This window comes from Cucurbita pepo, chromosome LG14 (assembly GCF_002806865.2).
Source record: "Cucurbita pepo subsp. pepo cultivar mu-cu-16 chromosome LG14, ASM280686v2, whole genome shotgun sequence".
NCBI lineage: Eukaryota > Viridiplantae > Streptophyta > Magnoliopsida > Cucurbitales > Cucurbitaceae > Cucurbita > Cucurbita pepo.
In genome coordinates this window covers 6,300,997-6,328,550 of record NC_036651.1, presented here as the reverse complement: position 1 = coordinate 6,328,550, position 27,554 = coordinate 6,300,997, and the positions used below count along the sequence as shown (strand labels likewise).

General features: G+C 36.6%; 2 protein-coding genes, 2 long non-coding RNA genes and 2 other non-coding genes across 6 annotated transcripts; 1 reads left to right on the top strand and 5 right to left on the bottom strand.

Annotated features, from left to right (window-relative positions):
- The first annotated feature begins 15,329 nt into the window (after window positions 1-15,329).
- On the top strand, window positions 15,330-22,802 carry LOC111810831 (subtilisin-like protease SBT5.3). Its single transcript, XM_023697638.1, has 11 exons — window positions 15,330-15,666; window positions 15,741-15,850; window positions 15,934-16,031; window positions 16,118-16,282; window positions 16,375-16,483; window positions 16,569-17,088; window positions 17,184-17,281; window positions 17,679-17,924; window positions 18,002-18,116; window positions 18,223-18,436; window positions 20,187-22,802. The coding sequence occupies exons 1-11, from the start codon at window positions 15,583-15,585 to the stop codon at window positions 20,726-20,728; spliced, it is 2,301 nt and encodes a 766-aa protein (XP_023553406.1). The 5' UTR covers window positions 15,330-15,582; the 3' UTR covers window positions 20,729-22,802.
- LOC111810837 lies at window positions 16,887-18,892 on the bottom strand. The gene is made up of 4 exons (XR_002817452.1): window positions 18,764-18,892; window positions 18,549-18,690; window positions 18,265-18,384; window positions 16,887-16,981 (listed from the first exon to the last, which is right to left on the bottom strand). It is a non-coding gene; the product is annotated as an uncharacterized LOC111810837 (long non-coding RNA).
- Window positions 19,258-20,554, bottom strand: LOC111810838. The gene is made up of 3 exons (XR_002817453.1): window positions 20,426-20,554; window positions 20,211-20,352; window positions 19,258-20,046 (listed from the first exon to the last, which is right to left on the bottom strand). It is a non-coding gene; the product is annotated as an uncharacterized LOC111810838 (long non-coding RNA).
- A 292-nt stretch (window positions 22,803-23,094) lies between the features above and the next one.
- On the bottom strand, window positions 23,095-23,651 carry LOC111810828. The gene has a single exon (XM_023697634.1). The coding sequence runs from the start codon at window positions 23,406-23,408 to the stop codon at window positions 23,214-23,216; it is 195 nt and encodes a 64-aa protein (XP_023553402.1). The 5' UTR covers window positions 23,409-23,651; the 3' UTR covers window positions 23,095-23,213.
- Window positions 23,652-25,976: 2,325 nt separating this feature from the next.
- TRNAK-CUU lies at window positions 25,977-26,049 on the bottom strand. Its single transcript has one exon. It is a non-coding gene; the product is annotated as a tRNA-Lys (tRNA).
- A 118-nt stretch (window positions 26,050-26,167) lies between these two features.
- On the bottom strand, window positions 26,168-26,240 carry TRNAK-CUU. Its single transcript has one exon. It is a non-coding gene; the product is annotated as a tRNA-Lys (tRNA).
- Between the last annotated feature and the right edge of the window lie 1,314 nt (window positions 26,241-27,554).

Genomic DNA, 27,554 nt, shown 5'->3' with positions numbered 1-27,554 from the left:
CCCGTTGATGATCGTCGAGGTCCTTTTATGGTATACTCTGGCACATCCATGTCTTGCCCCCATGTTTCTGGCATTGTAGGCCTTCTCAAAACCCTAAATCCCAAATGGAGTCAAGCAGCCATTAAATCTGCAATTATGACCACAGGTGGAATCATATACAATCAAATAAAACCATCAAATCAAAACAAATGTTCATGTAATTGAAATAAATTGAAATAAATTTCCATGAATTTCATCTCTACAGCCAAAACAAGAGATAGCAGCTTACATCCAATTGTCGACCTCGACGGAGTGATAGCAACTCCATTAGCATACGGTGCAGGACATATTCATCCAAACAGCGCGATGGACCCTGGCCTCGTTTATGACATTACAATCGACGATTACCTAAATTTCTTGTGCGCTCGAGGCTACAATGCAACGCAAATCAAACAATTCTCAAACAATACATTGGTTTGCAATAAATTATTCAAAGTGACTGACCTCAATTATCCATCCATCTCAGTCGCGGATTTGAAAACAGGCCCTGTGACGATCAATCGAAAGGTGAAGAACGTGGGAAGTCCAGGGAAGTATGTTGGTCGAGTAACATCGCCTTTGGAAGTTTCAATCGTCATTGAGCCGAGTACATTGCAATTTACCGCCATGGATGAAGAGAAGAGCTTCACGATTGTGTTGCAGAGAAGTGGAAAGGGAAATCAAGAGGGTTATGTGTTCGGAACATTGGAATGGTCAGATGGGAAACACAGTGTTAGAAGCCCCATTGCTATCAATTTGGGGAAATAGTTTCGAAATTCTCTGATGGAGTGCTAAAGAATTTAGAACAAGAGATGAAATTGATTGTTCATGTGTCAAAAAGAATGAAAAATAGAATGGAATCAATGTCGGAGAGTGTATGTCAATCACACACAACTTAGTCTTTACAAAAATCAAATTGATGTCTTCCCAAAGCTTGAGTGAAAATATCTGCTAATTGCATTTTAGTCGAAACATAACACGGTTTGATGATTCCAGCTTGTCATTTTTCTCGAACTATATGACAATCTATTTCAATGTGTTTCGTACGTTCGTGAAAAACTGGATTGGCTGCTATGTGTAATGCTGCTTGATTATCACAGTACAATAATGTTGATTTAGACCGTGGAACTTTAAGTCTTGGAGAATGTATCTTAACCAAGTTAACTCTAAACAAGTATTTTTCATAGCTTGACATTCGGCTTCTGCTGATGATCTGGACACATTGGTTTGTTTTTTAGACTTTCAAGAAATAATTGAATTTCTAAGGAAAATGCAGAACCTAGAAATAGACCGTCTGGAAGTTCGACAACCACCCAAATCGTAATATGCTTGTAATCTTAAGTTATTTTCAGATGGTAGTAGAAGTCCTTGACTAGGAGTACCTTTAATGTATCTCAGAACTCAAAGAGTTGCCTCCCAATGTGGTTTTCTTGGTTCATGCATAAATTGACTAAGCATACGAACTGAATACACTGTGTCAGGCCTAGTAACGCTTAAATATATTAATCTGCCAGCCAACCATCTGTATTTACTTGGATCATTCAACTTTTCTCCTCTTGTTAAAGGAAGTTTCAGATTTTGCTCCATACAAAAATTTTCTAGGCGTGCTCCGGTAAGACCTGTGTCTTGAAGAATGTCTAGAGCATACTTCCTTTGAGACATAAATATTCCTTTTCTAGACCTAGAAAATTCAATACCGAGGAAATATTTCACATTTCCTAAATCTTTCATAAGGAATTTCTCGAATAAACTAGTCTTGAGATGTTGAATTTCTTTGAGATCATTGCTTGTCANCATACGAATTGAATACACTATGTCAGGCATAGTAACGATTAAATATATTAATGTGCCAGCCAACCATTTGTATTTACTTGGGTCATTCAACTTTTCTCCTCCTGTTAAAGAAAGTTTCAGATTTTGCTCCATACGAAATTTTTCTGGACCTGCTCCTGTAAGACTTGTGTCTTGAAGAATGTCTAGAGCATACTTCCTTTGAGACAAAGATTTCTTTTCTAGACCTAGAAAATTCAATGTCGAGGAAATATTTCAAATTTCCTAAATCTTTGATAAGGAATTTCTCGAGTAAACTAGTCTTGAGATGTTGAATTTCTTTGAGATCATTGCCTGTCAACAGAATATCATCAACATAGATAAGAGCTGCAGTGAAAGAAATACCTTTACTCTTAGTAAATAAAGAGTAATCAGCTTTGGACTGAGTGTAGTCTGCATTTTGTATAGTGGTAGAGAATATGGAGAATCAATTGCAAGAAGCCTGTTTTAAACCATAAAGAGATTTATGAAGCCGACATATTGTATTTTCCCCCTATCGGCGAATACTTGGTGGTAAAGACATATAGACTTACTCGTTTACATTACCATGGAGAAAGACATTTTGAACATCCAACTGATGAGTGAACCATTTTTTAGTAGCGGCAATAGTGAGTAAGCAACAAAGTATAGTAAGTTTCGCTGTAGGAGAAAATTTCTCTTTGTAATCAACACCTTCAACCTGAGTGTATCCCTTTGCTACCTGTCGAGCTTTTTAACGTTCAACAGAACCATGATAGTTCTGTTTAATCTTGTACACCCAACGACAGCCAATAGCTTTATGGCCAAGTGGTAGAGGAACGAGAGACCAAGTATGATTACGTTCCAAAGCTGCAATTTCATCCTTCATAGCCTGCTGCCATAATGGGTTGCCAACTACCTCATCATAGGTTTTAGGTTCTGTCTGGGCTGTAATAAGAGCTAGAAAAGCACGTTGAGTAGGAGAAAAACGAGAGAATGAAAGGTAACGATAAGGGGATACCTGGTACCAGTGTTGGGACTTGAGCTAGATGTTAAATGATTGGCTCCAGAAGGCATCTAATAATCATTATAACAAGCTGGAGGTTGTTTGGTACGAGTAGAACGTCGGAGTGGAACTGATGTATCAGGTGGAATAAGATTAGATTTAGTGGGTGAATGTGGTGAATTTGGAACTGATGAATTTGGAGAAGGAATAGAAGGTGGAGGAGACGACGAAGGAATAGAAGGAATAGAAGGGGGAGGACTATTAGAATTGATGTTTGAGTAGGATGGATCATGAAGTGGTAAAATGGGAGTTGAAGGAGCTAATGTCAAAGTTTGTGAAGCTGATGAAAAAGGAAAATCATCTTCACAAAATTTAACATCACGACTGATAAAGAATTTTTTATATTGCATGTCATACAACTTGTAATCTTTGTGACCACAAGGATATTCTATGAAAACACAAGGAATTGCCCGAGGTTCAAATTTTCGCTTAGGATGTACTATAGTTGCATAACACTTACAACCAAAAACTTTAAGATGGTGAAATGTAGGTGGTCGTTTGTAGAGTGCTTCAAAGGGTGTCTTGTTAGATACCAATGGTGGTGGTGTTCTATTTATAAGATAAACGGTAGTTAAAATGCATTCTCCCAAAAAATTAAGTGGAACATGTGACTAAAAAAGAAGAGACATAGCTACATTTAGGATATGACGATGCTTGCGTTCTACGACTCCATTTTGTTGTGGAGTACAGACACAAGTGCGCTAAAATTCAATGCCACAAGAAGTAAAAAATGGTTGCAAAGATAGGAACTTAGTCCCATTGTCTGATCTAACTATCTTGATAGTAGTATGAAATTGAGTTTGAATGAATTTAACAAAGTTTACTAACAAATGATGTACTTCTGATTTGTGTTGCATAAGAAAAACCCAAGTACATCGAGTAAAATCATCAACAACAATGAGAAAAAAAGAATGGGTTGGAATTTTATGTGGTCCCCAAACATCACAATGTAACCGATCAAATGCATAATGGGTTGTTATTGAACTTTTTGGGAAAGACATCCTAGTTTGTTTTGCTAATGGGCAAATACTACATTATGAGAAATACTAGCATTATTAATATGCAATTGATCAGCTAGAAATTTAAAACGAGAAGAAGAAGGATGACCTAGGCGTAAATGCCACAAATTAGATATGACTGAGATACTTGATTTGCTGAAGATTTGATTGGAGATGAAGAAATATGATAGAGACCTCCGAATTGTTTACTCGAGCCAATCATCTTCCTCGTAGCCAAGTCATGCATAACACAAGAATCAGGATAGAAGGTGACATAATATTTCAAGTCATTGGTAAGTTTGCTGATGGACATTAGATTTAAATTGAATGAAAGCACACATAAAACATTCTTTAATTTAAGGTCAGGATTAAAGGAAACATTGCTAGTATGTGACACATGTGCTATCTCTCCATTAGGCAAATTTATCGTAGATATAATGGTAGCCTTTGGTTCAGTAATAACAGAAGTTTTGGATACTATATGATCCGTAACTCCACTATCGAGAATCCATGGATTAGAACTTTTAGAGTTAATAAATAATGTAGATAGTGGAAACAAACCTGCAACATTGATGTTATTATCAAAATTACCAAAAGGACGATGATTCAGTGCATATAAGGCTTGTACAATCTGTTGTAATTACTTAGAAGAAAAATTTGAGATGGAATTAGGTGAACTATTCTTCTGTATTCAACTGAGAAATATTGGCAATATTTGTAAATGATCAATATCCTCGATTGTTGCGTTGATTGATTGTACTGCCCTTCTAGAATTATTTTTCTGTTCACATCGATCTTCTGTATGTCCCCTTCTATCACAAAATTTACAGCGAAACCTAAGGATTCGACACTCATCAATTGTATGACCACTTTTATTATAGTGTTCACATGATTTATACTTGGCGAATTTTGAATATATTGTTTTCTTCTCCACTGCTGATGCAATCGAGAAATTCTTAGTAGGTTCAAAAGTTACTTGATGCTCCATCTCTTCTTGTACGAGTAATGAATAGACTTGCCTCACATTAGGTAATGGGGTCATCATCAATATGTTAGATCTCACCGTTGTATAAGACTCATTGAGCCCCATGAGTAGTTGCATCAACTTGTCTTCTTCGCGTTGATCAACATGTATTTGACGTTGATTACAAGTAAATGAAATATAATATTTATGGGGCTCAATATTATATTTCATGTAATGACGTTGATTACATGAAATATTCTCCTTTATGGCGCTCAATGAGATATTATTGAGATATAATATTTGGAGTATATATTATTTATGGAATATATCTTAGATATTATATCTTAATATATAGTATATTTTATTTTATTCTTAATATTTAATAAGTTTATATTTTCATTATTGGTAGGTATTAGTTGCTAGCTTGTATCCTATTTAAAGCTTGTGAATATCAATGAGAATACACACATTCGATTCCAATTCTATTTTTCATTCTGAACATGGTATTAGAGCACCGATCTTCGTATTCTTAAATATCAAAATTTTCTCAATGGCGGAATCAGTCAAATCCATCTTCAAAATTTCGGATGTTGATTTAACACATCCTTATTATATTCATCACTCTAATTAGTCAGGATATTCACTTGTTCCAATCAAATTAAATGGAACAAAGTACCAATCCGGGAGTAAATCAGTTATGCATGCTCTTATTGCCAAAAAGAAAATTGACTTCATTAATGACACAATTGAAGAACCGTCTGAAGATGCAAATTCGACCGAATTTGCACTCTGGAACTAGTGCAACAATATGATAATATCTTTGTTAACTCATTCAGTTGAAGCAGATATCGCTGAGGGTATTATCCACGCCAAGACAGCTCATCAAATGTGGATTGATCTTCGCGATTAATTCTCACAAAAGAATGCTCCAGCAATTTTTCAGATACAAAAATAAATACCAATGATGTACACAGCGAACCATGACACTGTCAGCATATTTCACCAAGCTCAAAAACTCCGGGAAGAATTAGAAGTGTACCACACACCTTCGATTTCAATTCTATTTCTATTTCTCATTCTTAACATCATGAAAAGTCACAATATAAGTTTTGAGTAAATTTTGTGTTCTACATTAACCGTGAAAAGCTGTCAAAGCCGATTGAGGTGTGTTCGTTAGTGAAATAGGGATTGATTGAATGATTGATGAGAAGATTTGATTTTGGAGAGCAAGAATGCTCCATATTTATACAGAGAATACAAAAGATATTCAGAAAATCTACCTAAAATATCGGGAGAAAATCTGGTAACAAACCAGTAAACAAATCAAAATCAAATCAAATCAAAACTAGATCAAATCAAAAACTAAATCTAACTCCTAACTCTAACAGAGATTTAGTTAGATACTAACTGACATCAATCTAAACAAATACGTGATCTTTAACACTCCTCCTTGTTTAGATGCTGTAAACTCCAAGCTTTTTTCTGAACACCCATCTTGCTCCAATTATCTTTCTGTTTAGAGGTCTATCAACCAAACCCCAGATTTTGTTTTTCTTGATCACTGAAAGCTCCTCCTCGGACAGGTGCATCATCAACCAAAGCATCTTGTCGTTCATCTTTAGACTCTTCTAACATGCTACCAAAGATTAAATTGTTTAGTGCATTAGAAATCTGATTCACCTTCGTCAGTTCTGCCCAATTCCATTGCTCATTTCCAGCAAAATGAACATCTCGGCNATGCATAATGGGTTGTTATTGAACTTTTTGGGAAAGACATCCTAGTTTGTTTTGCTAATGGGCAAATACTACATTATGAGAAATACTAGCATTATTAATATGCAATTGATCAGCTAGAAATTTAAANGATTGAAAAACTTTGTAAACTTTTGATATAATGCTATACCCAACAAAAATGCCAGCTTCTGTCTTTTTGTCAAGCTTATCAAACTTGACCCGTGGAATGTGGGTGAAGCAAAGACACCTAAATACTCTAAGGAACTTTAAAGAANCACACATAAAACATTCTTTAATTTAAGGTCAGGATTAAAGGAAACATTGCTAGTATGTGACACATGTGCTATCTCTCCATTAGGCAAATTTATCGTAGATATAATGGTAGCCTTTGGTTCAGTAATAACAGAAGTTTTGGATACTATATGATCCGTAACTCCACTATCGAGAATCCATGGATTAGAACTTTTAGAGTTAATAAATAATGTAGATAGTGGAAACAAACCTGCAACATTGATGTTATTATCAAAATTACCAAAAGGACGATGATTCAGTGCATATAAGGCTTGTACAATCTGTTGTAATTACTTAGAAGAAAAATTTGAGATGGAATTAGGTGAACTATTCTTCTGTATTCAACTGAGAAATATTGGCAATATTTGTAAATGATCAATATCCTCGATTGTTGCGTTGATTGATTGTACTGCCCTTCTAGAATTATTTTTCTGTTCACATCGATCTTCTGTATGTCCCCTTCTATCACAAAATTTACAGCGAAACCTAAGGATTCGACACTCATCAATTGTATGACCACTTTTATTATAGTGTTCACATGATTTATACTTGGCGAATTTTGAATATATTGTTTTCTTCTCCACTGCTGATGCAATCGAGAAATTCTTAGTAGGTTCAAAAGTTACTTGATGCTCCATCTCTTCTTGTACGAGTAATGAATAGACTTGCCTCACATTAGGTAATGGGGTCATCATCAATATGTTAGATCTCACCGTTGTATAAGACTCATTGAGCCCCATGAGTAGTTGCATCAACTTGTCTTCTTCGCGTTGATCAACATGTATTTGACGTTGATTACAAGTAAATGAAATATAATATTTATGGGGCTCAATATTATATTTCATGTAATGACGTTGATTACATGAAATATTCTCCTTTATGGCGCTCAATGAGATATTATTGAGATATAATATTTGGAGTATATATTATTTATGGAATATATCTTAGATATTATATCTTAATATATAGTATATTTTATTTTATTCTTAATATTTAATAAGTTTATATTTTCATTATTGGTAGGTATTAGTTGCTAGCTTGTATCCTATTTAAAGCTTGTGAATATCAATGAGAATACACACATTCGATTCCAATTCTATTTTTCATTCTGAACATGGTATTAGAGCACCGATCTTCGTATTCTTAAATATCAAAATTTTCTCAATGGCGGAATCAGTCAAATCCATCTTCAAAATTTCGGATGTTGATTTAACACATCCTTATTATATTCATCACTCTAATTAGTCAGGATATTCACTTGTTCCAATCAAATTAAATGGAACAAAGTACCAATCCGGGAGTAAATCAGTTATGCATGCTCTTATTGCCAAAAAGAAAATTGACTTCATTAATGACACAATTGAAGAACCGTCTGAAGATGCAAATTCGACCGAATTTGCACTCTGGAACTAGTGCAACAATATGATAATATCTTTGTTAACTCATTCAGTTGAAGCAGATATCGCTGAGGGTATTATCCACGCCAAGACAGCTCATCAAATGTGGATTGATCTTCGCGATTAATTCTCACAAAAGAATGCTCCAGCAATTTTTCAGATACAAAAATAAATACCAATGATGTACACAGCGAACCATGACACTGTCAGCATATTTCACCAAGCTCAAAAACTCCGGGAAGAATTAGAAGTGTACCACACACCTTCGATTTCAATTCTATTTCTATTTCTCATTCTTAACATCATGAAAAGTCACAATATAAGTTTTGAGTAAATTTTGTGTTCTACATTAACCGTGAAAAGCTGTCAAAGCCGATTGAGGTGTGTTCGTTAGTGAAATAGGGATTGATTGAATGATTGATGAGAAGATTTGATTTTGGAGAGCAAGAATGCTCCATATTTATACAGAGAATACAAAAGATATTCAGAAAATCTACCTAAAATATCGGGAGAAAATCTGGTAACAAACCAGTAAACAAATCAAAATCAAATCAAATCAAAACTAGATCAAATCAAAAACTAAATCTAACTCCTAACTCTAACAGAGATTTAGTTAGATACTAACTGACATCAATCTAAACAAATACGTGATCTTTAACACTCCTCCTTGTTTAGATGCTGTAAACTCCAAGCTTTTTTCTGAACACCCATCTTGCTCCAATTATCTTTCTGTTTAGAGGTCTATCAACCAAACCCCAGATTTTGTTTTTCTTGATCACTGAAAGCTCCTCCTCGGACAGGTGCATCATCAACCAAAGCATCTTGTCGTTCATCTTTAGACTCTTCTAACATGCTACCAAAGATTAAATTGTTTAGTGCATTAGAAATCTGATTCACCTTCGTCAGTTCTGCCCAATTCCATTGCTCATTTCCAGCAAAATGAACATCTCGGCTCACAATAACACAACTAATGTGTGATTGAAAAACTTTGTAAACTTTTGATATAATGCTATACCCAACAAAAATGCCAGCTTCTGTCTTTTTGTCAAGCTTATCAAACTTGACCCGTGGAATGTGGGTGAAGCAAAGACACCTAAATACTCTAAGGAACTTTAAAGAACGTTTGTAACCATACCAAACTTCAAATGGTGTCAGATCCTTCACAGCTATTGTTGAAATTCGATTTTGCAAGCACACAACAGTGTTTGCTGCTTTTCCCCAAAAACGTTTTGGAAGATCCTTCTCATGAAGCATGCATCTCATCATCTCCATTATGAATTTATTCCTCCTTTCAGTGACGTCATTCTGTTGAGGAGTGTATGGTGTTGTCAATTGATATTCAATTTCAGCCTCTTCACAAAATCGGTTAAAAGTTTCTGAAGTGTACTNTCAGTGCATATAAGGCTTGTACAATCTGTTGTAATTACTTAGAAGAAAAATTTGAGATGGAATTAGGTGAACTATTCTTCTGTATTCAACTGAGAAATATTGGCAATATTTGTAAATGATCAATATCCTCGATTGTTGCGTTGATTGATTGTACTGCCCTTCTAGAATTATTTTTCTGTTCACATCGATCTTCTGTATGTCCCCTTCTATCACAAAATTTACANGCTTAGTATGAACAAGTTGCAGCTTTTTCGAGCCTCTCCATGCCTGTTTAGGAAAGGGTTGCCTATGTTNGCGAAACCTAAGGATTCGACACTCATCAATTGTATGACCACTTTTATTATAGTGTTCACATGATTTATACTTGGCGAATTTTGAATATATTGTTTTCTTCTCCACTGCTGATGCAATCGAGAAATTCTTAGTAGGTNAGTATCAGTGAGTTCTTCTACCAGCTTCTTTGATTGAATCTGAAGCAAACCTCGATGATGAAAGTGTCTAAGTCTTTTGTGCCAAATCTCAGTGGCACTAACTCTGGATATAAAGGCCGTCGGATTTAAAGCAAAGCTTTTTCCTTCCATTTTGACATTGAACAAGTCTTTGCCACTAGCATCTTTGATCAAGCACGGCTTATTCTCAAACAATACTTTATAGCCTTTATCAAGTAACTGACCAACAATTAAGATATTTTGATCAATTTTAGGCACAAATAAAACATCTGGAATAAATTTTGTACCTTCATAACTTGTTATAGCTATTGTGCCTTTACCCTTGACTTCCAAGTGTTCACCATTGCCAATCCTCACTCTCTTATCTTCTTCGGTGTCTCTTAATTCCTCAAAAGACTCCTTGTCATATGTCATGTGATTTGTGCACCCACTGTCAATCAACCAGCTCTCGTTTGATTCTTTGCTTGAGGAAGAAGTGACCATACACAATTGATCTTCTTCTTCTTCTTCTTCTTGATCAACTACCTGTGCATCTACTTCTTTCACCAGATCTTTGGCTTTGTTAGTGAAATAGGGATTGATTGAATCATTGATGAGAAGATTTGATTTTGGAGAGTAAGAATGCTCCATATTTATACACAGAATACAAAAGATATTCAGAAAATCTACCTAAAATATCGGGAGAAAATCTGGTAACAAACCAGTAAACAAATCAAAATCAAATCAAATCAAAACTAAATCAAATAAAAAACTAAATCTAACTCCTAACTCTGACAGAGATTTAGTTAGATACTAACTGACAGCAATCTAAACAAATACGTGATCTTTAACAGTGTTCAATCAATAAAGTCTGCGTGAAAAGAGATTGATGAGATTGTTTGACCTTGTTTATGGGAGAGACCTTTTGTAGAATATTTTTCTTTCTAAAATGTTTCTTTTTTTTGGCAAAATTTCATATAAATATTGGAGAGTTCATATGACTAAGGACCTAACGAACTACTCAACCTAAACCATATAAATTGGATTTCGTTAAGTTTTTTTTCAATTTTTGTTGGGTTAAATTTTTAGAAACTAAAAAATTCAAGTCGATATGACTACGAGGATATGGTGATGATAGATTGATAGAACGATATGGTTAGGGTACGTTCTTGCAACGGTATGACTAGGAGACGTTCAAGAAATGATATGGTTAGGATGTGTTACTATAACGGTAAGACTAGGATACGTTCATGCAACGATATGGTTTCGGATATGTTAGGAAACGATATGACTAAGGTATGTTAGAAAATGATATGGCTAGGACATGCATATGGAAACGATATGACTACGAAGTGTTTACGAAATGATATAATTATGATACGACATGTGAACGATGGATATATATATAGAGAGAGAGAGGGACTACAATATGAGATTGTCGGGATACCTTAAATGTAAGATACCATGANTAGATACTAACTGACATCAATCTAAACAAATACGTGATCTTTAACACTCCTCCTTGTTTAGATGCTGTAAACTCCAAGCTTTTTTCTGAACACCCATCTTGCTCCAATTATCTTTCTGTTTAGAGGTCTATCAACCAAACCCCAGATTTTGTTTTTCTTGATCACTGAAAGCTCCTCCTCGGACAGGTGCATCATCAACCAAAGCATCTTGTCGTTCATCTTTAGACTCTTCTAACATGCTACCAAAGATTAAATTGTTTAGTGCATTAGAAATCTGATTCACCTTCGTCAGTTCTGCCCAATTCCATTGCTCATTTCCAGCAAAATGAACATCTCGGCTCACAATAACACAACTAATGTGTGATTGAAAAACTTTGTAAACTTTTGATATAATGCTATACCCAACAAAAATGCCAGCTTCTGTCTTTTTGTCAAGCTTATCAAACTTGACCCGTGGAATGTGGGTGAAGCAAAGACACCTAAATACTCTAAGGAACTTTAAAGAACGTTTGTAACCATACCAAACTTCAAATGGTGTCAGATCCTTCACAGCTATTGTTGAAATTCGATTTTGCAAGCACACAACAGTGTTTGCTGCTTTTCCCCAAAAACGTTTTGGAAGATCCTTCTCATGAAGCATGCATCTCATCATCTCCATTATGAATTTATTCCTCCTTTCAGTGACGTCATTCTGTTGAGGAGTGTATGGTGTTGTCAATTGATATTCAATTTCAGCCTCTTCACAAAATCGGTTAAAAGTTTCTGAAGTGTACTCCTTGCTATTATCTGATCTTATAGTCTGAATCAAGCATGCATCTTCATTCTCAACTTTGGCTTTGAATTTCCAAAATACACCCGCAACTTCTGACTTTTGTTTCAGCAAGAATATCCAACACATTCTTGTTAGATCATTAATAAAAGCAATATAATAAAGATTACCATTTAATGATGGTGTTCGCTAAGGACTACAAAGCTTAGTATGAACAAGTTGCAGCTTTTTCGAGCCTCTCCATGCCTGTTTAGGAAAGGGTTGCCTATGTTGCTTCCCAAAATTACAAGTACGGCAAGGAGACATGTCCTCATCAGTATCAGTGAGTTCTTCTACCAGCTTCTTTGATTGAATCTGAAGTAAACCTCGATGATGAAAGTGTCTAAGTCTTTTGTGCCAAATCTCAGTGGCACTAACTCTGGATATAAAGGCCGTCGGATTTAGAGCAAAGCTTTTTCCTTCCATTTTGACATTGAACAAGTCTTTGCCACTAGCATCTTTGATCAAGCACGGCTTATTCTCAAACAATACTTTATAGCCTTTATCAAGTAACTGACCAACAATTAAGATATTTTGATCAATTTTAGGCACAAATAAAACATCTGGAATAAATTTTGTACCTTCATAACTTGTTATAGCTATTGTGCCTTTACCCTTGACTTCCAAGTGTTCACCATTGCCAATCCTCACTCTCTTATCTTCTTCGGTGTCTCTTAATTCCTCAAAAGACTCCTTGTCATATGTCATGTGATTTGTGCACCCACTGTCAATCAACCAGCTCTCGTTTGATTCTTTGCTTGAGGAAGAAGTGACCATACACAATTGATCTTCTTCTTCTTCTTCTTCTTGATCAACTACCTGTGCATCTACTTCTTTCACCAGATCTTTGGCTTTGCAGATCACAGCTTCATGTCCAAGTTGATTGCATTTGGAGCAGAAGGCGTCAGGTCTTCTCCAACACTTGTATGGTGGATGACCTTTCTTCTCACAATGGCGGCAAGGTGGATAGGATTTTTTGAAACCTCCTNCTAACTCTGACAGAGATTTAGTTAGATACTAACTGACAGCAATCTAAACAAATACGTGATCTTTAACAGTGTTCAATCAATAAAGTCTGCGTGAAAAGAGATTGATGAGATTGTTTGACCTTGTTTATGGGAGAGACCTTTTGTAGAATATTTTTCTTTCTAAAATGTTTCTTTTTTTTGGCAAAATTTCATATAAATATTGGAGAGTTCATATGACTAAGGACCTAACGAACTACTCAACCTAAACCATATAAATTGGATTTCGTTAAGTTTTTTTTCAATTTTTGTTGGGTTAAATTTTTAGAAACTAAAAAATTCAAGTCGATATGACTACGAGGATATGGTGATGATAGATTGATAGAACGATATGGTTAGGGTACGTTCTTGCAACGGTATGACTAGGAGACGTTCAAGAAATGATATGGTTAGGATGTGTTACTATAACGGTAAGACTAGGATACGTTCATGCAACGATATGGTTTCGGATATGTTAGGAAACGATATGACTAAGGTATGTTAGAAAATGATATGGCTAGGACATGCATATGGAAACGATATGACTACGAAGTGTTTACGAAATGATATAATTATGATACGACATGTGAACGATGGATATATATATAGAGAGAGAGAGGGACTACAATATGAGATTGTCGGGATACCTTAAATGTAAGATACCATGATTTAAGATGCAATTGGGTGGGGGATCCGTAGAAAGTTCAACATAAATAAATTGTTGTAGAAAATTATGATGAATTTTTTCGAGCAATGTCAACCTAGTTAAAGGTTAATTAAGGTTTAAGACTGTCAATTTAAGTATCCCAAATTTTATGGCATCTAAGGATATCCATCATGTTTATTAATACCAATTTTTAGAACATAATTTTGGTAAGCTCAATCTTGGTATCACAAAAGAGTGGGAAAAAAAAAATGGTTGTGGTGCCTTTCGTTAGGATTATAGGGCAATTGTTAAAATGAGACTTTGAGGATATATGGGCAAACAGGTCAATTATTGAACCTTTAGCAAAGTTGAGAGAATGTGACTCGTAGAACAATGTTATGCAGGAAACTAGTAAAGCTATTGATCTAGTTGATGGAACCATCGAAAAAAAGTGAGGATTTTGGGATTAAGATTGAGTAAGTTGGCCAACCTTAGTGTCCACATGAACATTGATTTCAATGAAGCGCTTGAGTCACAAATCTACTTCTCATGAAATTTTAGGAGAATGCTCAATATGACATTATAATGTTATGTATGAAATTTGGTGACCATTAGGTTGATAACGGGCTAAACCAAGTACAGGTGTAAAATGATTAAAATGCCTCTATAATTATGTACCACTAGCTTATGACCAAACAGACCTCTAAATCACATGAAATTTAACGAGGAGCCTTATGTTAAAGGGATTACACAAGTCACAAAGTTACAAGCCCATTGGAATATGTTGAAGAATTAAATCAAGATCTTAGGAGACTCAAAATACTATAGAAAATTATATGTGACTCATTTATAATATTAAGGAGAAGTATACGATCCCACTAGGTGGGTCCATGTGCACGTGGGTGGGCCATGTGTGGGGAAGTACCACACATCCAACCCTGCCCGAAACTAGAAAGAGTCCAAGGTCATGTTATAGTTTCAAAAAATAGGTCCCATCATTACATGTGTGTGATTACATTACTAACCCCAGTAATGAGATGACTTAATGAGTATTGCTAAAATACTCAAGCCTCATATACTATAATACTCAAGTCACACCCTTATTTTTAACGTAAAGGCAAAGCATCGGTATATGAACGACGATGAATGTTGGAATGGCCATGGAAGCCACATGCTACCCTTATTTTTGAGGTAAACGTAAAGCATCCCTACATGGATGACAATGAAGGCTAGAATGGCCACGTTAGTCGAAATATGATGGTAATATGCATTGGTTTTCATTTAGGGGTTGATAGGTAACTTTCATTTTCGTATTCAAATATTATGTCATTTTTATTTTATTGTTTTAAATTAAATGTGCAAGTACATGACTTCGTTTAAAAACGTGTTACACATCCTTTTATGCCCCATGAGATCGATTATAGCCATTACCTACTTTGCAAGAACACAACTGGCATTACCTTAACAATAATCACTTGCTCCAATTTTAGAAACAAGTTGGAACTTACATCTACAACTACACAACAATACGTTATTATAAAATGCAAAAAGTTTCAAACAAACCATTCATCAAACAAAAGCCATGGAACTCTCCAATTGTTCTTCATTTCTTTTGATTCTCTCTCTTTTCTGGGTTCTCCAAACATCGACTATTGCCACTAAAAAGGCAAACTCTTTCGTTTTATTTCCCATTTCGAAAACTCAATATTTCTTCCATCTAATTCTCTTTTTCTCATGCAGCCATACATCGTATACCTCGGATCGCATTCTCATGGTTTGAGTCCTTCCCCGTTGGATCTCCAACTTGTAACAAAATCTCATTATGATTTACTAGGATCAGTGTTGGGAAGGTGAGGCTCTTTCGATTCATCGGGTTTGGTTTCTTACCATGGTTATTCTCACAATTTGTTACCCTTCTCTATTCATTGTGCAGCAAAGAGATAGCCAAGGAAGCTATTTTCTACTCATACAACAGATATATCAATGGCTTTGCCGCAATGCTCAATGAAAAACAAGCCGCAGATCTTGCAAGTAAATTGTTCATATGTTCTTGAAGTCGATAGGCTATTCCCTTGGTCAAATAAGCTTGAAACTGACCTTGAACAAATATATGGTAGGAATTCCAAATGTGATTTCTGTTTTTGAAAATAAGGAGAGACAACTACACACAACAAGATCATGGAATTTTCTTGGACTAGAAACACAAGAAGGAGTTCCTTCCGACTCTATTTGGAATGTTACGAGGTTTGGTGAAGATGCAATTATAGCTAACATTGACACAGGTTCTGTTTTTTCTTTTGTTCTCTGTCATTGTTTTTTGTTAAGACTATGTTGGTGTTGTGTTTTTCTGTAACTTCATACAATTGGAACATAGGTGTTTGGCCCGAATCTAAGAGCTTCAGTGACGAAGGATATGGGCCCGTCCCTTCAAGGTGGCTGGGCAGTTGTCAAAGTGGCGCTGACCCCAACTTCCATTGCAACAGGTCAAGAGCTTCAATTCATCCAATATATATCACGTTTTCTTTCATTATGGTGGAGTAGATTTGAAATGAATACCTTAAAATGCAGGAAGCTAATTGGAGCAAGGTTCTTTAACTTAGCCAATCGTCCACTCAATGGCAGCTCCAATTCTCCAAGGGACCATCAAGGCCACGGAACCCACACTTTATCCACGGCTGGGGGCAACTTTGTCTCTGGAGCTAATGTTTTTGGCTACGCAAATGGAACTGCCAAAGGTGGCTCACCTCGAGCCCGTGTCGCGTCCTACAAGGTCTGTTGGGAAGCGGAAGGTGGAGGGTGTTTTGACGTGGATATCTTAGCTGCCTTCGAAGCTGCCATTGGTGATGGGGTTGACGTTGTCTCAGCTTCTCTTGGTGCAATTCCCTCAGACTTCCTAGACGATGGGCTATGTATAGGGGCCTTTCATGCAGTTCAGCATGGCATCGTTGTTGTTTGTTCCGCTGGAAACTTAGGACCAGATCCTACAAGTGTATCAAACGTATCGCCATGGATGTTAACCGTTGGAGCTAGTACCATTGATAGGGAGTTCACAAATTTCATAGTCCTAGGGAACAACAAGAAACTCAAGGTACGTACGTACTTATATCGAACACAACCTAAACTTAGAAAACTTGAATGAGTTCTACTTTCTATCTTAACTATGTCCCAACTATAAAAATCCAGGGTGCAAGCCTCTCTTCTAAGGCATTAACAGAAGACAAGTTCTACCCTTTAATCAACGCTGTGGATGCAAAAGCCAACAATGTCCCAGAACTTGCGGCGTGAGTATTTTACTCCTGTTTTTTTGAAAAGAACATAAGAAAATGAATGAACAGTTAAAAATTTCCAAATAAACTCATTGTCACGGCCCAAACCCGTCGCTAGTGGATATTGTCCTCTTTGGGGTTGCTCGAAAGCAGATATTGTCCTCTCTGGGCTTTCCCTTTAGGGCTTCCCATTAAAGCCATATCGTTCTTTTTGAGTTTGCTCTGATACCATTTGTAATGGCCCAAGCCCACCGCTAGCCGATATTCTCCTCTTTTGGCTTTCCCTTTCGGGCTTTTTTTTAAAGCTTTAAAACATGTCTGCTAGGGAGAGGTTTCCACACCCTGATATAGGGTATTTCGTTCTCCTCTTCAACCGTTATGGAACATCACACTTATATTGAATTCTTAACAGGGAAGTGTGTGATGAGGGAACACTTGATCCCACCAAATTGAATGGGAAGATTGTGGTGTGCGTTGTTGGGGTTATTGCAAGAGTGACCAAAGGTTACTTGGCAGCTCAAGCAGGGGCGGTTGGGATGATCTTGGTTAACGATGAAGAAAGTGGGAATGAGATTAAAGCTGATCCACACATCATTCCAGCATCCCATGTAACCTATAATGACAGTATAACCATCTCTCAATATATGAGCTCTACAAGGTAACTCCCTATGTTTCCTTTTTTTTTCTCTTCCAAAGATTGTTATTTCCCCTGCATATTAACATATACTTGATCAGGACACCCATGGCTTACATCAGTTCGGTAACGGCAAAGCTCGGTGTCACGCCAGCCCCAACCATGGCTAGGTTCTCAGGGAGAGGCCCAAGTATAATCGAGGAGTCAATCCTCAAGGTTTCTTTTTCTCAAGCTTTAAAACGTTTCAATTCAAATGCATGCTAATGTAGTAACGATAAGGAAGATCATTTATACTAACAAGTTATGTTATGTTTGAGATCAGCCAGATATAACAGCACCAGGTGTGAATATAATTGCGGCTTACCCTGATGGAATACCATTGGCAAATCTGCCCGTTGATGATCGTCGAGTTCCTTTTATGGTATACTCTGGCACATCCATGTCTTGCCCCCATGTTTCTGGCATTGTAGGCCTTCTCAAAACCCTAAATCCCAAATGGAGTCCGGCCGCCATTAAATCTGCAATTATGACCACAGGTTCAATCATATACAATCAAATAAAAGCATCGAACCAAAACAAATGTTGATGTAATTGAATAAATTTCCATGAATTTTATCTCTACAGCCAAAACAAGAGATAGCAGCTTACATCCAATTGTCGACCTCGACGGAGTGATAGCAACTCCATTAGCATACGGCGCAGGACATGTTCATCCAAACAGCGCCATGGACCCTGGCCTCGTTTACGACATTACAATGGACGATTACCTAAATTTCTTGTGCGCTCGAGGCTACAATGCAACGCAAATCAAACAATTCTCAAACAATACATTGGTTTGCAATAAGTTATTCAAAGTGACTGACCTCAATTATCCATCCATCTCAGTCGCGGATTTGAAAACAGGCCCTGTGACGATGAATCGAAAGGTGAAGAACGTGGGAAGTCCAGGGAAGTATGTTGCTCGAGTAACGTCGCCTTTGGAAGTTTCAATCGTCGTTGAGCCGAGTACATTGCAATTTACCGCCATGGATGAAGAGANCAGCGTGAGTATTTTACTCCTGTTTTTTTGAAAAGAACATAAGAAAATGAATGAACAGTTAAAAATTTCCAAATAAACTCATTGTCACGGCCCAAACCCGTCGCTAGTGGATATTGTCCTCTTTGGGGTTGCTCGAAAGCAGATATTGTCCTCTCTGGGCTTTCCCTTTAGGGCTTCCCATTAAAGCCATATCGTTCTTTTTGAGTTTGCTCTGATACCATTTGTAATGGCCCAAGCCCACCGCTAGCCGATATTCTCCTCTTTTGGCTTTCCCTTTCGGGCTTTTTTTTAAAGCTTTAAAACATGTCTGCTAGGGAGAGGTTTCCACACCCTGATATAGGGTATTTCGTTCTCCTCTTCAACCGTTATGGAACATCACACTTATATTGAATTCTTAACAGGGAAGTGTGTGATGAGGGAACACTTGATCCCACCAAATTGAATGGGAAGATTGTGGTGTGCGTTGTTGGGGTTATTGCAAGAGTGACCAAAGGTTACTTGGCAGCTCAAGCAGGGGCGGTTGGGATGATCTTGGTTAACGATGAAGAAAGTGGGAATGAGATTAAAGCTGATCCACACATCATTCCAGCATCCCATGTAACCTATAATGACAGTATAACCATCTCTCAATATATGAGCTCTACAAGGTAACTCCCTATGTTTCCTTTTTTTTTCTCTTCCAAAGATTGTTATTTCCCCTGCATATTAACATATACTTGATCAGGACACCCATGGCTTACATCAGTTCGGTAACGGCAAAGCTCGGTGTCACGCCAGCCCCAACCATGGCTAGGTTCTCAGGGAGAGGCCCAAGTATAATCGAGGAGTCAATCCTCAAGGTTTCTTTTTCTCAAGCTTTAAAACGTTTCAATTCAAATGCATGCTAATGTAGTAACGATAAGGAAGATCATTTATACTAACAAGTTATGTTATGTTTGAGATCAGCCAGATATAACAGCACCAGGTGTGAATATAATTGCGGCTTACCCTGATGGAATACCATTGGCAAATCTGCCCGTTGATGATCGTCGAGTTCCTTTTATGGTATACTCTGGCACATCCATGTCTTGCCCCCATGTTTCTGGCATTGTAGGCCTTCTCAAAACCCTAAATCCCAAATGGAGTCCGGCCGCCATTAAATCTGCAATTATGACCACAGGTTCAATCATATACAATCAAATAAAAGCATCGAACCAAAACAAATGTTGATGTAATTGAATAAATTTCCATGAATTTTATCTCTACAGCCAAAACAAGAGATAGCAGCTTACATCCAATTGTCGACCTCGACGGAGTGATAGCAACTCCATTAGCATACGGCGCAGGACATGTTCATCCAAACAGCGCCATGGACCCTGGCCTCGTTTACGACATTACAATGGACGATTACCTAAATTTCTTGTGCGCTCGAGGCTACAATGCAACGCAAATCAAACAATTCTCAAACAATACATTGGTTTGCAATAAGTTATTCAAAGTGACTGACCTCAATTATCCATCCATCTCAGTCGCGGATTTGAAAACAGGCCCTGTGACGATGAATCGAAAGGTGAAGAACGTGGGAAGTCCAGGGAAGTATGTTGCTCGAGTAACGTCGCCTTTGGAAGTTTCAATCGTCGTTGAGCCGAGTACATTGCAATTTACCGCCATGGATGAAGAGAAGAGCTTCAGGATTGTGTTGCAGAGAAGTGGAAAGGGAAATCAAGAGGGTTATGTGTTCGGAACATTGGAATGGTCAGATGGGAAACACAGTGTTAGAAGCCCCATTGCTATCAATTTGGGGAAATAGTTTCAAATGCTAAAGGATTTAGAACAATCTCTTATGAATTTGATTGTTCATGAAAAATCACAAATTATAACTAATAATAATCATTACTAGAGTAAATTTTCTAAAAGTTGTCATTTAATTCTTATAAAATAAAAAAGCATTTCATCTCCATAAATACCTATAAAAGGGACTTATTTCTATCTCTATGGTCATAACACTGAATATGTTAACTATGGTCATAGCACGTTCATCTTAAATCATGCCTTCGTTTTTGAAATATTCTATCGATCGTGGTTTTCCAATTTCCACTTTTATTTGTCTAGTCGAATGTGTTAAGCCTACTTCGTAAGCTAGTCTATAGAATCTATAACCTAAGTAATGATACCAACTATAACGACCTTATTTTTCTAATGAAATAGAGTCGTTACTACATGCATGACATATGACGGTTAACTATGACCACATTCTTTTAAAATATTTAAAAAACGAAGGAATGGACTTACGCGTTAAAAATTAAATCCTTAAATCGATACGAAAACATATAAGAAACGAGAATAGACAATATATTCAAAAACTAGAAAATAACACATTGCCCTACTCTAACCTAAGAGTATAAGATGAAATGCAACTACCCTAACACCGGTTCCATGGTCTTCACGCATCACCTCCATCGAAGTATAGAGATGTCTTGTCTTTACCAAAAATGTAAGAGTAGCACATGACTTGAGTATTTCTTAATAGACTCCAATATTGGGGGACGTGAAACACAAACACATACAACATGACGAGACTTATCATGTAAAACAGCATAGTATGACCTTGAGCTCTTTCCAATCTGGACAGGGTTGGATGTGTAGTACTTCCCCACACACGGCCCATACACTGCACATGGACCCACCATGTGGGCTCCTATACATACCCCTGGGCCTGATTTAGTCAGGCTAAACGTGCTAACGCATCGCCAGACACCACGGAGGAAAAGGCCCACATGATATCATGGCGAACATAAATATCGAAAGTACTCATCCATAGTAACTTAACATAACAGGGAAAGTATCTCAATGCACGTGACCACACAGTTATGCATGAGGTCCCCATACTTTCCATCATGACATAATAAAATGATGCAAGATAACCTTGATTCTTTCGTAACATATTAAATTTGGTAATTACGCGTACATAATTCTTATATATCATTTCATGCATAACATAACTTCCTTATTTAAAAACATATCCCGACATGTCGTAGCATATCATGACATTTCATAATATAAAATAGCTATCGTTACATAACATGGCATTTCCTTTATACCTTAATAATATTTGACATATCTTATAACGTAATATAACACAACATTACATATCAAAACATATCATACATATGATACAAGCAGGGGCCACTAGGCACGTGTCGTCCTACATAAAACAATTCTTTCAACCAAACGACAGTGGAGCCACTTAGTTGACCAAGGCTCGAGTTACTAATTATTCTTGATACTAGCCTGAATCTACTCTTCAAAATCCAAAAGGCTCGAGTTACCAATTCAGCCACCTTGTAGTCAAAATCCAATTTCTACTCATATACATCTACTCTATCTCTTTTCTCTTCCCAAATCAAGTCTATTGTTTCGTCTCTCTCGTGGAATTAAATTAATCTAAATTAATCAACTTAAACCGGGAAAGCCAGCTATTTTTTTTCTTTTTTTAGTTAACTTATTAATTAACCTATTTTGTTTTATTTTATCATTATTTTTAAAGGTTTTTATACTTTCTAATATTTTTAGTATCCGATCTAAATGAATTTTTAAAAAATAAAAAATAAAAAAAACTTTATGAAAATAAAAAATATCGGGAAATATCATTTGAAATAGAGCTAGACTGGTAGCTCAAATTATTATAAAAAGTACCAGCGAAATAAATTTCTTGGACGGATTTTTCCGAAAGTTTACTTAACCATATAACGGAGCAAAGTTGCGAAATATATTACGGTTGTTAATTGTTGTTGCGCTCAAATTCTTTAGATGATAAAAACTATTTGTAATTTTGGAAAATTTGACCATTAACCTATATTTTATTTATTACTTTGTTTTATAAATTTCAGATTATTTTTCTTTTAGTTTCTCATTCTAATTACAATATAATATGCATTAATTATAATATATATATATATATATAAACACTATAATATGAAAAATACTGTTTGCAATAATTTTCGATGAAAATAATTTATATAAACTATAATATAAATTATTTGCATCCTGTAATAAATAAAAAATAAAAAAAATCTTCAAATCAATCTCATCCTAAAACCTATTTTTCAATAATTTTATTTAAACCCAATTCATGTATTTATCGTTAAAAAAAAAAAAAAAAAAAAAAAAAAAAAAAANCTGTAATTAAAACAAGACAATTACGAGAATGAGCACATAATATCCCTAAATTAAAAATAAAAAATAAAAAATAAAAAATAAAAATCGAAACGAAGATCCACAGAAGAAGAGAAAACCTAGAAACGAGGAGGCGGCGCAGCAGCGAAGAAAGGCCTTCCGCCGCCGCAGATACCTCCGTCGCAGAAATCGGCCTTATCTTTGATCTTATGAAATCCGTCTTTGAAAACTCCGAATCCGAAGAGGAATCCGACGGCCACGACCACCAGAATCAGGCATGTGCACAGCATGCACACCTTTCCGAAGCAGCACATCGTGGCTTCGCCGGCCGGATCTTGGTTACAGTGCTTGCGAATTAGCGATTCAGAGGAAGAAGGAAGACGGAGGATCGGAGTCTGTTCAACGGACTTTGGATTTGTATTTGGTTGGGAAAAGTGAGGTTTCCTATTTCAAAAGGAGTTTTGCTTCTAGTTTGGATTAGGTGAGGATTTCAAGTTTGAAACATTCTTACACGCAACAAATTGTTCAAATGGTTCAAATCTGCCTGGTTAAGCCCATCATTAGTAAATATGGGTTTTAGTCGGTCCCGTTTTATATACCGTTCATACTCACCATTTTAAAAAGTCGTTCCATCGTCAACCAATGTCAGATTTCACAATCTACCCCCTTAGAACTTCGTCTTCATTGGCACATCGCTCAATATTTTGCTCTGATACCATTTGTATCAGCTCAAGCCTACTAGCAAATATTGTTCTCTTTTAACTTTATTTTGTTGGATTTCCTGAGGTTTTAAAATGGTGAAACACTTGTTGGAATAAGGTTAGACCCTCTCCACAATGGAGGCGTTTTAAAACACGGAAGGAAAACTTGAAAAAAAAAAGCCTAAAAAAAACTATATTTGTTAGGGTGGGATTCAGCTGTTACACCTTGATCGTTTGGTCGACAAATTAGACCTACGATCGATAATTTAAAACTGAAAAATCAAATATTCAATGAAGACTAAATTTGAGCCACTTAATATACATGAGGTCGGTACGAATATATGGCTAGGTTATATATTAAAAAAATGTTATTGTTTTATTTAAAAAATAAAATTAGGACCATAGTACCCAAATAAATAAATAAATAAATATATTACTTATTTTTAAATCTCATCTAATTCCTACTTCAAATATATATTTTCTCTAATATTTTTAATCTACTCTAATTCTTTTAATATTTAATATATCAAATTTCATATATATATATTATATATATATTTCTTTAATATATTTAAAATACTCTTAATTCTTTTAATATTTAATATATTTAATATAATAGATATTTTTATATGTTTAATATATTTGATATTAAATATAAAAGAGATTAGGGTGACAAAAGTTCTTGCCAAGGCCCAAAAATATAAATGAGACTGAAAGAGACTTCGGAATGCGATCTTATATATGTCAAAGCGTAGGTTGACTAGAGGCATACGAAAAGCCCGTACCTAGGCCCAACTTTGTTGTAGAGATAAAAGTTCTTTTTTCTATGCCTCTAGAAAAACGCTTAGTGATTATAGGGTTCAATTCTACTATCATTCACACTAACAATGAGCAACTAGACGGAGTGAAGATGATGCATGCTCTACACTTGAAATGGATTATCACCCATGATGAACACTTTTATGATCATTCCCGTGGTTGAAGATGAAGCCTTGAGAGAGCTAGTTCCCATATAGATCCATCTTCTTTTAGAAAACTATCACGATATAATGTTCGAGAATCTTTCTAAGTTTTGTCCCAACGCATCGGGATAGACCTTGAAATTAAGTTATCCCTTAACAAAAAATACCTATCATATATATCCATCGGATTTAGTGGAACTTTAAGGTTAACTGTGTTAAAATTAACGAATCTATTAAATAGAATATTAACTTTTCAATTTTATGCTAATGGGCTTTGATATGGGCCTGAATTATGTTATGGTCTCCTCACAAATGGGCCTTGTAAGGCTTTTTGTACAAGCCCATTGAAGCCCAATGGATTGCAAAGACCAACATATAAATGAGGTTGGTTTGAGTTGAGTCGAGTCATATTTTTTAAACTCGACTCAACAATTGTTGGGGTTGTAAAATTTTCAACCTAAAGAACTCTTATTAAATGATGAACCGAACTCAACCCAACTATAGATTTTTTGAGTTGGGTTGGTTCAGGTTAGCAATCCACCACCAGGGGGCTGAAAGGTTAAGACCCTAACAGTCAGGGGCCATCCACGGCCCAAGCAAAATAAAATCTCAACTATCAGGGGATTGAAGCAAAATAAAATCTGAACTACCAGTGAGATTGAAGCAAAATAAAATCTGAACTACAGGGGACGAGCGGATTGAAGCAAAATAAAATCAAACACAAACAAGATAATCGCCCACCGTGGCCTAGCAGTCCACTACCAGGGGGCCGATTGAAGCAAAATAAAATCTAAAACACAAACAAATAATCTGGGGTTTGAGTCCACCACCAGGAGCCGATTGAAGCAAAATAAAATCTGAACTACCAGGGGTTGAAGCAAAATAAAATCTGAACTACCATGGGGATTGAAGCAAAATAAAATCTGAACTACCATGGGGATTGAAGCAAAATAAAATCTGAAACACAAACAAGATAATCGCCCCCCGCCCCGTGCTAGCAGTCCACTACCAGGGGGCCGATTAAAGCAAAATAAAATCTAAAACACAAACAAATAATCACCTACCGTGGGGGCTCAAACACACAACCACAAAGTTAAGAGCTCAATGCTCTACCAACTAAGCTAGACAAGCTTTTAATTTCTTTGGAACTCAAGCTTAGTAGTCCACCACCAAGAGGCCGATTGGAGCAAAATAAAATCTAAAACACAAACAAGATAATCGCCCACTATGGGGCTCGAACCCACGACCACAAGGTTAAGAGCCTTGCACTCTACCAACTGATCTAGACGAGCTTTTGGTTTCTTTGAAACTCAAGCCTAGCAGTCCACCACTAGGGGGCTGAAAGGTTAAGAGCCTAGCAGTCAGGGGCCGATTGAAGCAAAATAAAATCTAAAACACAAACAAGATAATCACTCATCATGGGGCTCGAACCTACAACCACAAGGTTAAGAGCCTTGAGCTCTACCAACTAAGCTAGACAAGCTTTTGGTTTTTTTGGAACTCAAGCTTAGTAGTCCTCCACCAGGGGGCCGGGCTTTTGGTTTCTGTGGAACTCAAGCCTAGTAGTCCACCATCAAGAGGCCGAAAGGTTAAGAGGATATGGGCCGATTGGAGCAAAATAAAATCTTAAACACAAACATGATAATTGCCCACCATGGGGCTCAAATCCACGACCACAAGGTTAAGAGCCTTGCGCCCTACCAACTGAGCTAGACGGGCTTTTGGTTTTTTTGGAACTCAAGCCTGAGCAGACGGGCTTTTGGTTTCTTTTGAACTCTAGCCTAGCAGTCCACCACCAGGGGGCCGATTGAAGCAAAATAAAATCTGAAACACAAACAAGATAATCGCAGTCCACCACCAGGGGGCCGATTGAAGCAAAATCTGAAACACAAACAAGATAATCGAAGTCCACCACCAGGGGGCCGATTGAAGTAAAATAAAATCTGAAAAAGAAACAAGATAATCGCAGTCCACCACCACGGGGCCAATTGAAGCAGAATAAGATATTAAACACAAAGAAGATAATCGCAGTCCACCACCAGGGGCCGATTGAAGCAAAATCTGAAACACAAACAAGATAATCGTAGTCCACCACCAAGGGGCCGATTGAAGCAAAATAAAATCTGAAACACAAATAAGATAATCGCAGTACACCACCAGGGGGCCGATTCAAGCAGAATAAAATCTGAAATAGAAACAAGATAATCGCAGTCCACCACTAGGGGGCCGATTGAAGTAAAATAAAGTCTGAAACAGAAACAAGATAATCGCAGTCCACCACCAGGGGGCCGATTGAAGCAGAATAAGATCTGAAACACAAACAAGATAATCGCAGTCCACCAACAGGGGGCCGATTGAAGCAAAACAAAATCTGAAACACAAACTGATGGTGTTAATATAACACATGCGGAAGCAATTTGGATCTTAGGCACTTTTAGAACATCAATTATAGTAAATAACTAGCATGTTCATAAGTATTAAAACTTAATGAGTTTGAATACTAACCTTTTGTAGTTCAAACTTCTTTTTCCTCACGAACCGGTTTCGAACCACCACTAGTGTCTTCTCCACTATCCTCCGGCCTTAGAACGGGATTGTGGAATCCGGTGAGTGACTAAACTTGGGAGGGATTTTGTATATATGAAGAGAGTGTTTGTGAGAGGTTTTTTCTCAAGGTTTTTCACCAAGAAGAAGAAGACTTTCCATGTACCATGATCACTCTATCTAAAGAGTCATGTTTGCATTGTTAATGCAAATTTGGTTCACCAAATTTTGACACTCAAAATTCCACTCAAAT

Coding starts and splice junctions, on each gene's coding strand:
- LOC111810831 (XM_023697638.1), top strand. CDS start 15,583: ATGGAACTCTCCAATTGTTCTTCATTTCTTTTGATTCTCTCTCTTTTC. Junction 16,484..16,568: donor CCCAACTTCCATTGCAACAG/GTCAAGAGCTTC, acceptor CTTAAAATGCAG/GAAGCTAATTGGAGCAAGGT. Junction 17,089..17,183: donor GGAACAACAAGAAACTCAAG/GTACGTACGTAC, acceptor ATAAAAATCCAG/GGTGCAAGCCTCTCTTCTAA.
- LOC111810828 (XM_023697634.1), bottom strand. CDS start 23,408: ATGTGCTGCTTCGGAAAGGTGTGCATGCTGTGCACATGCCTGATTCTG.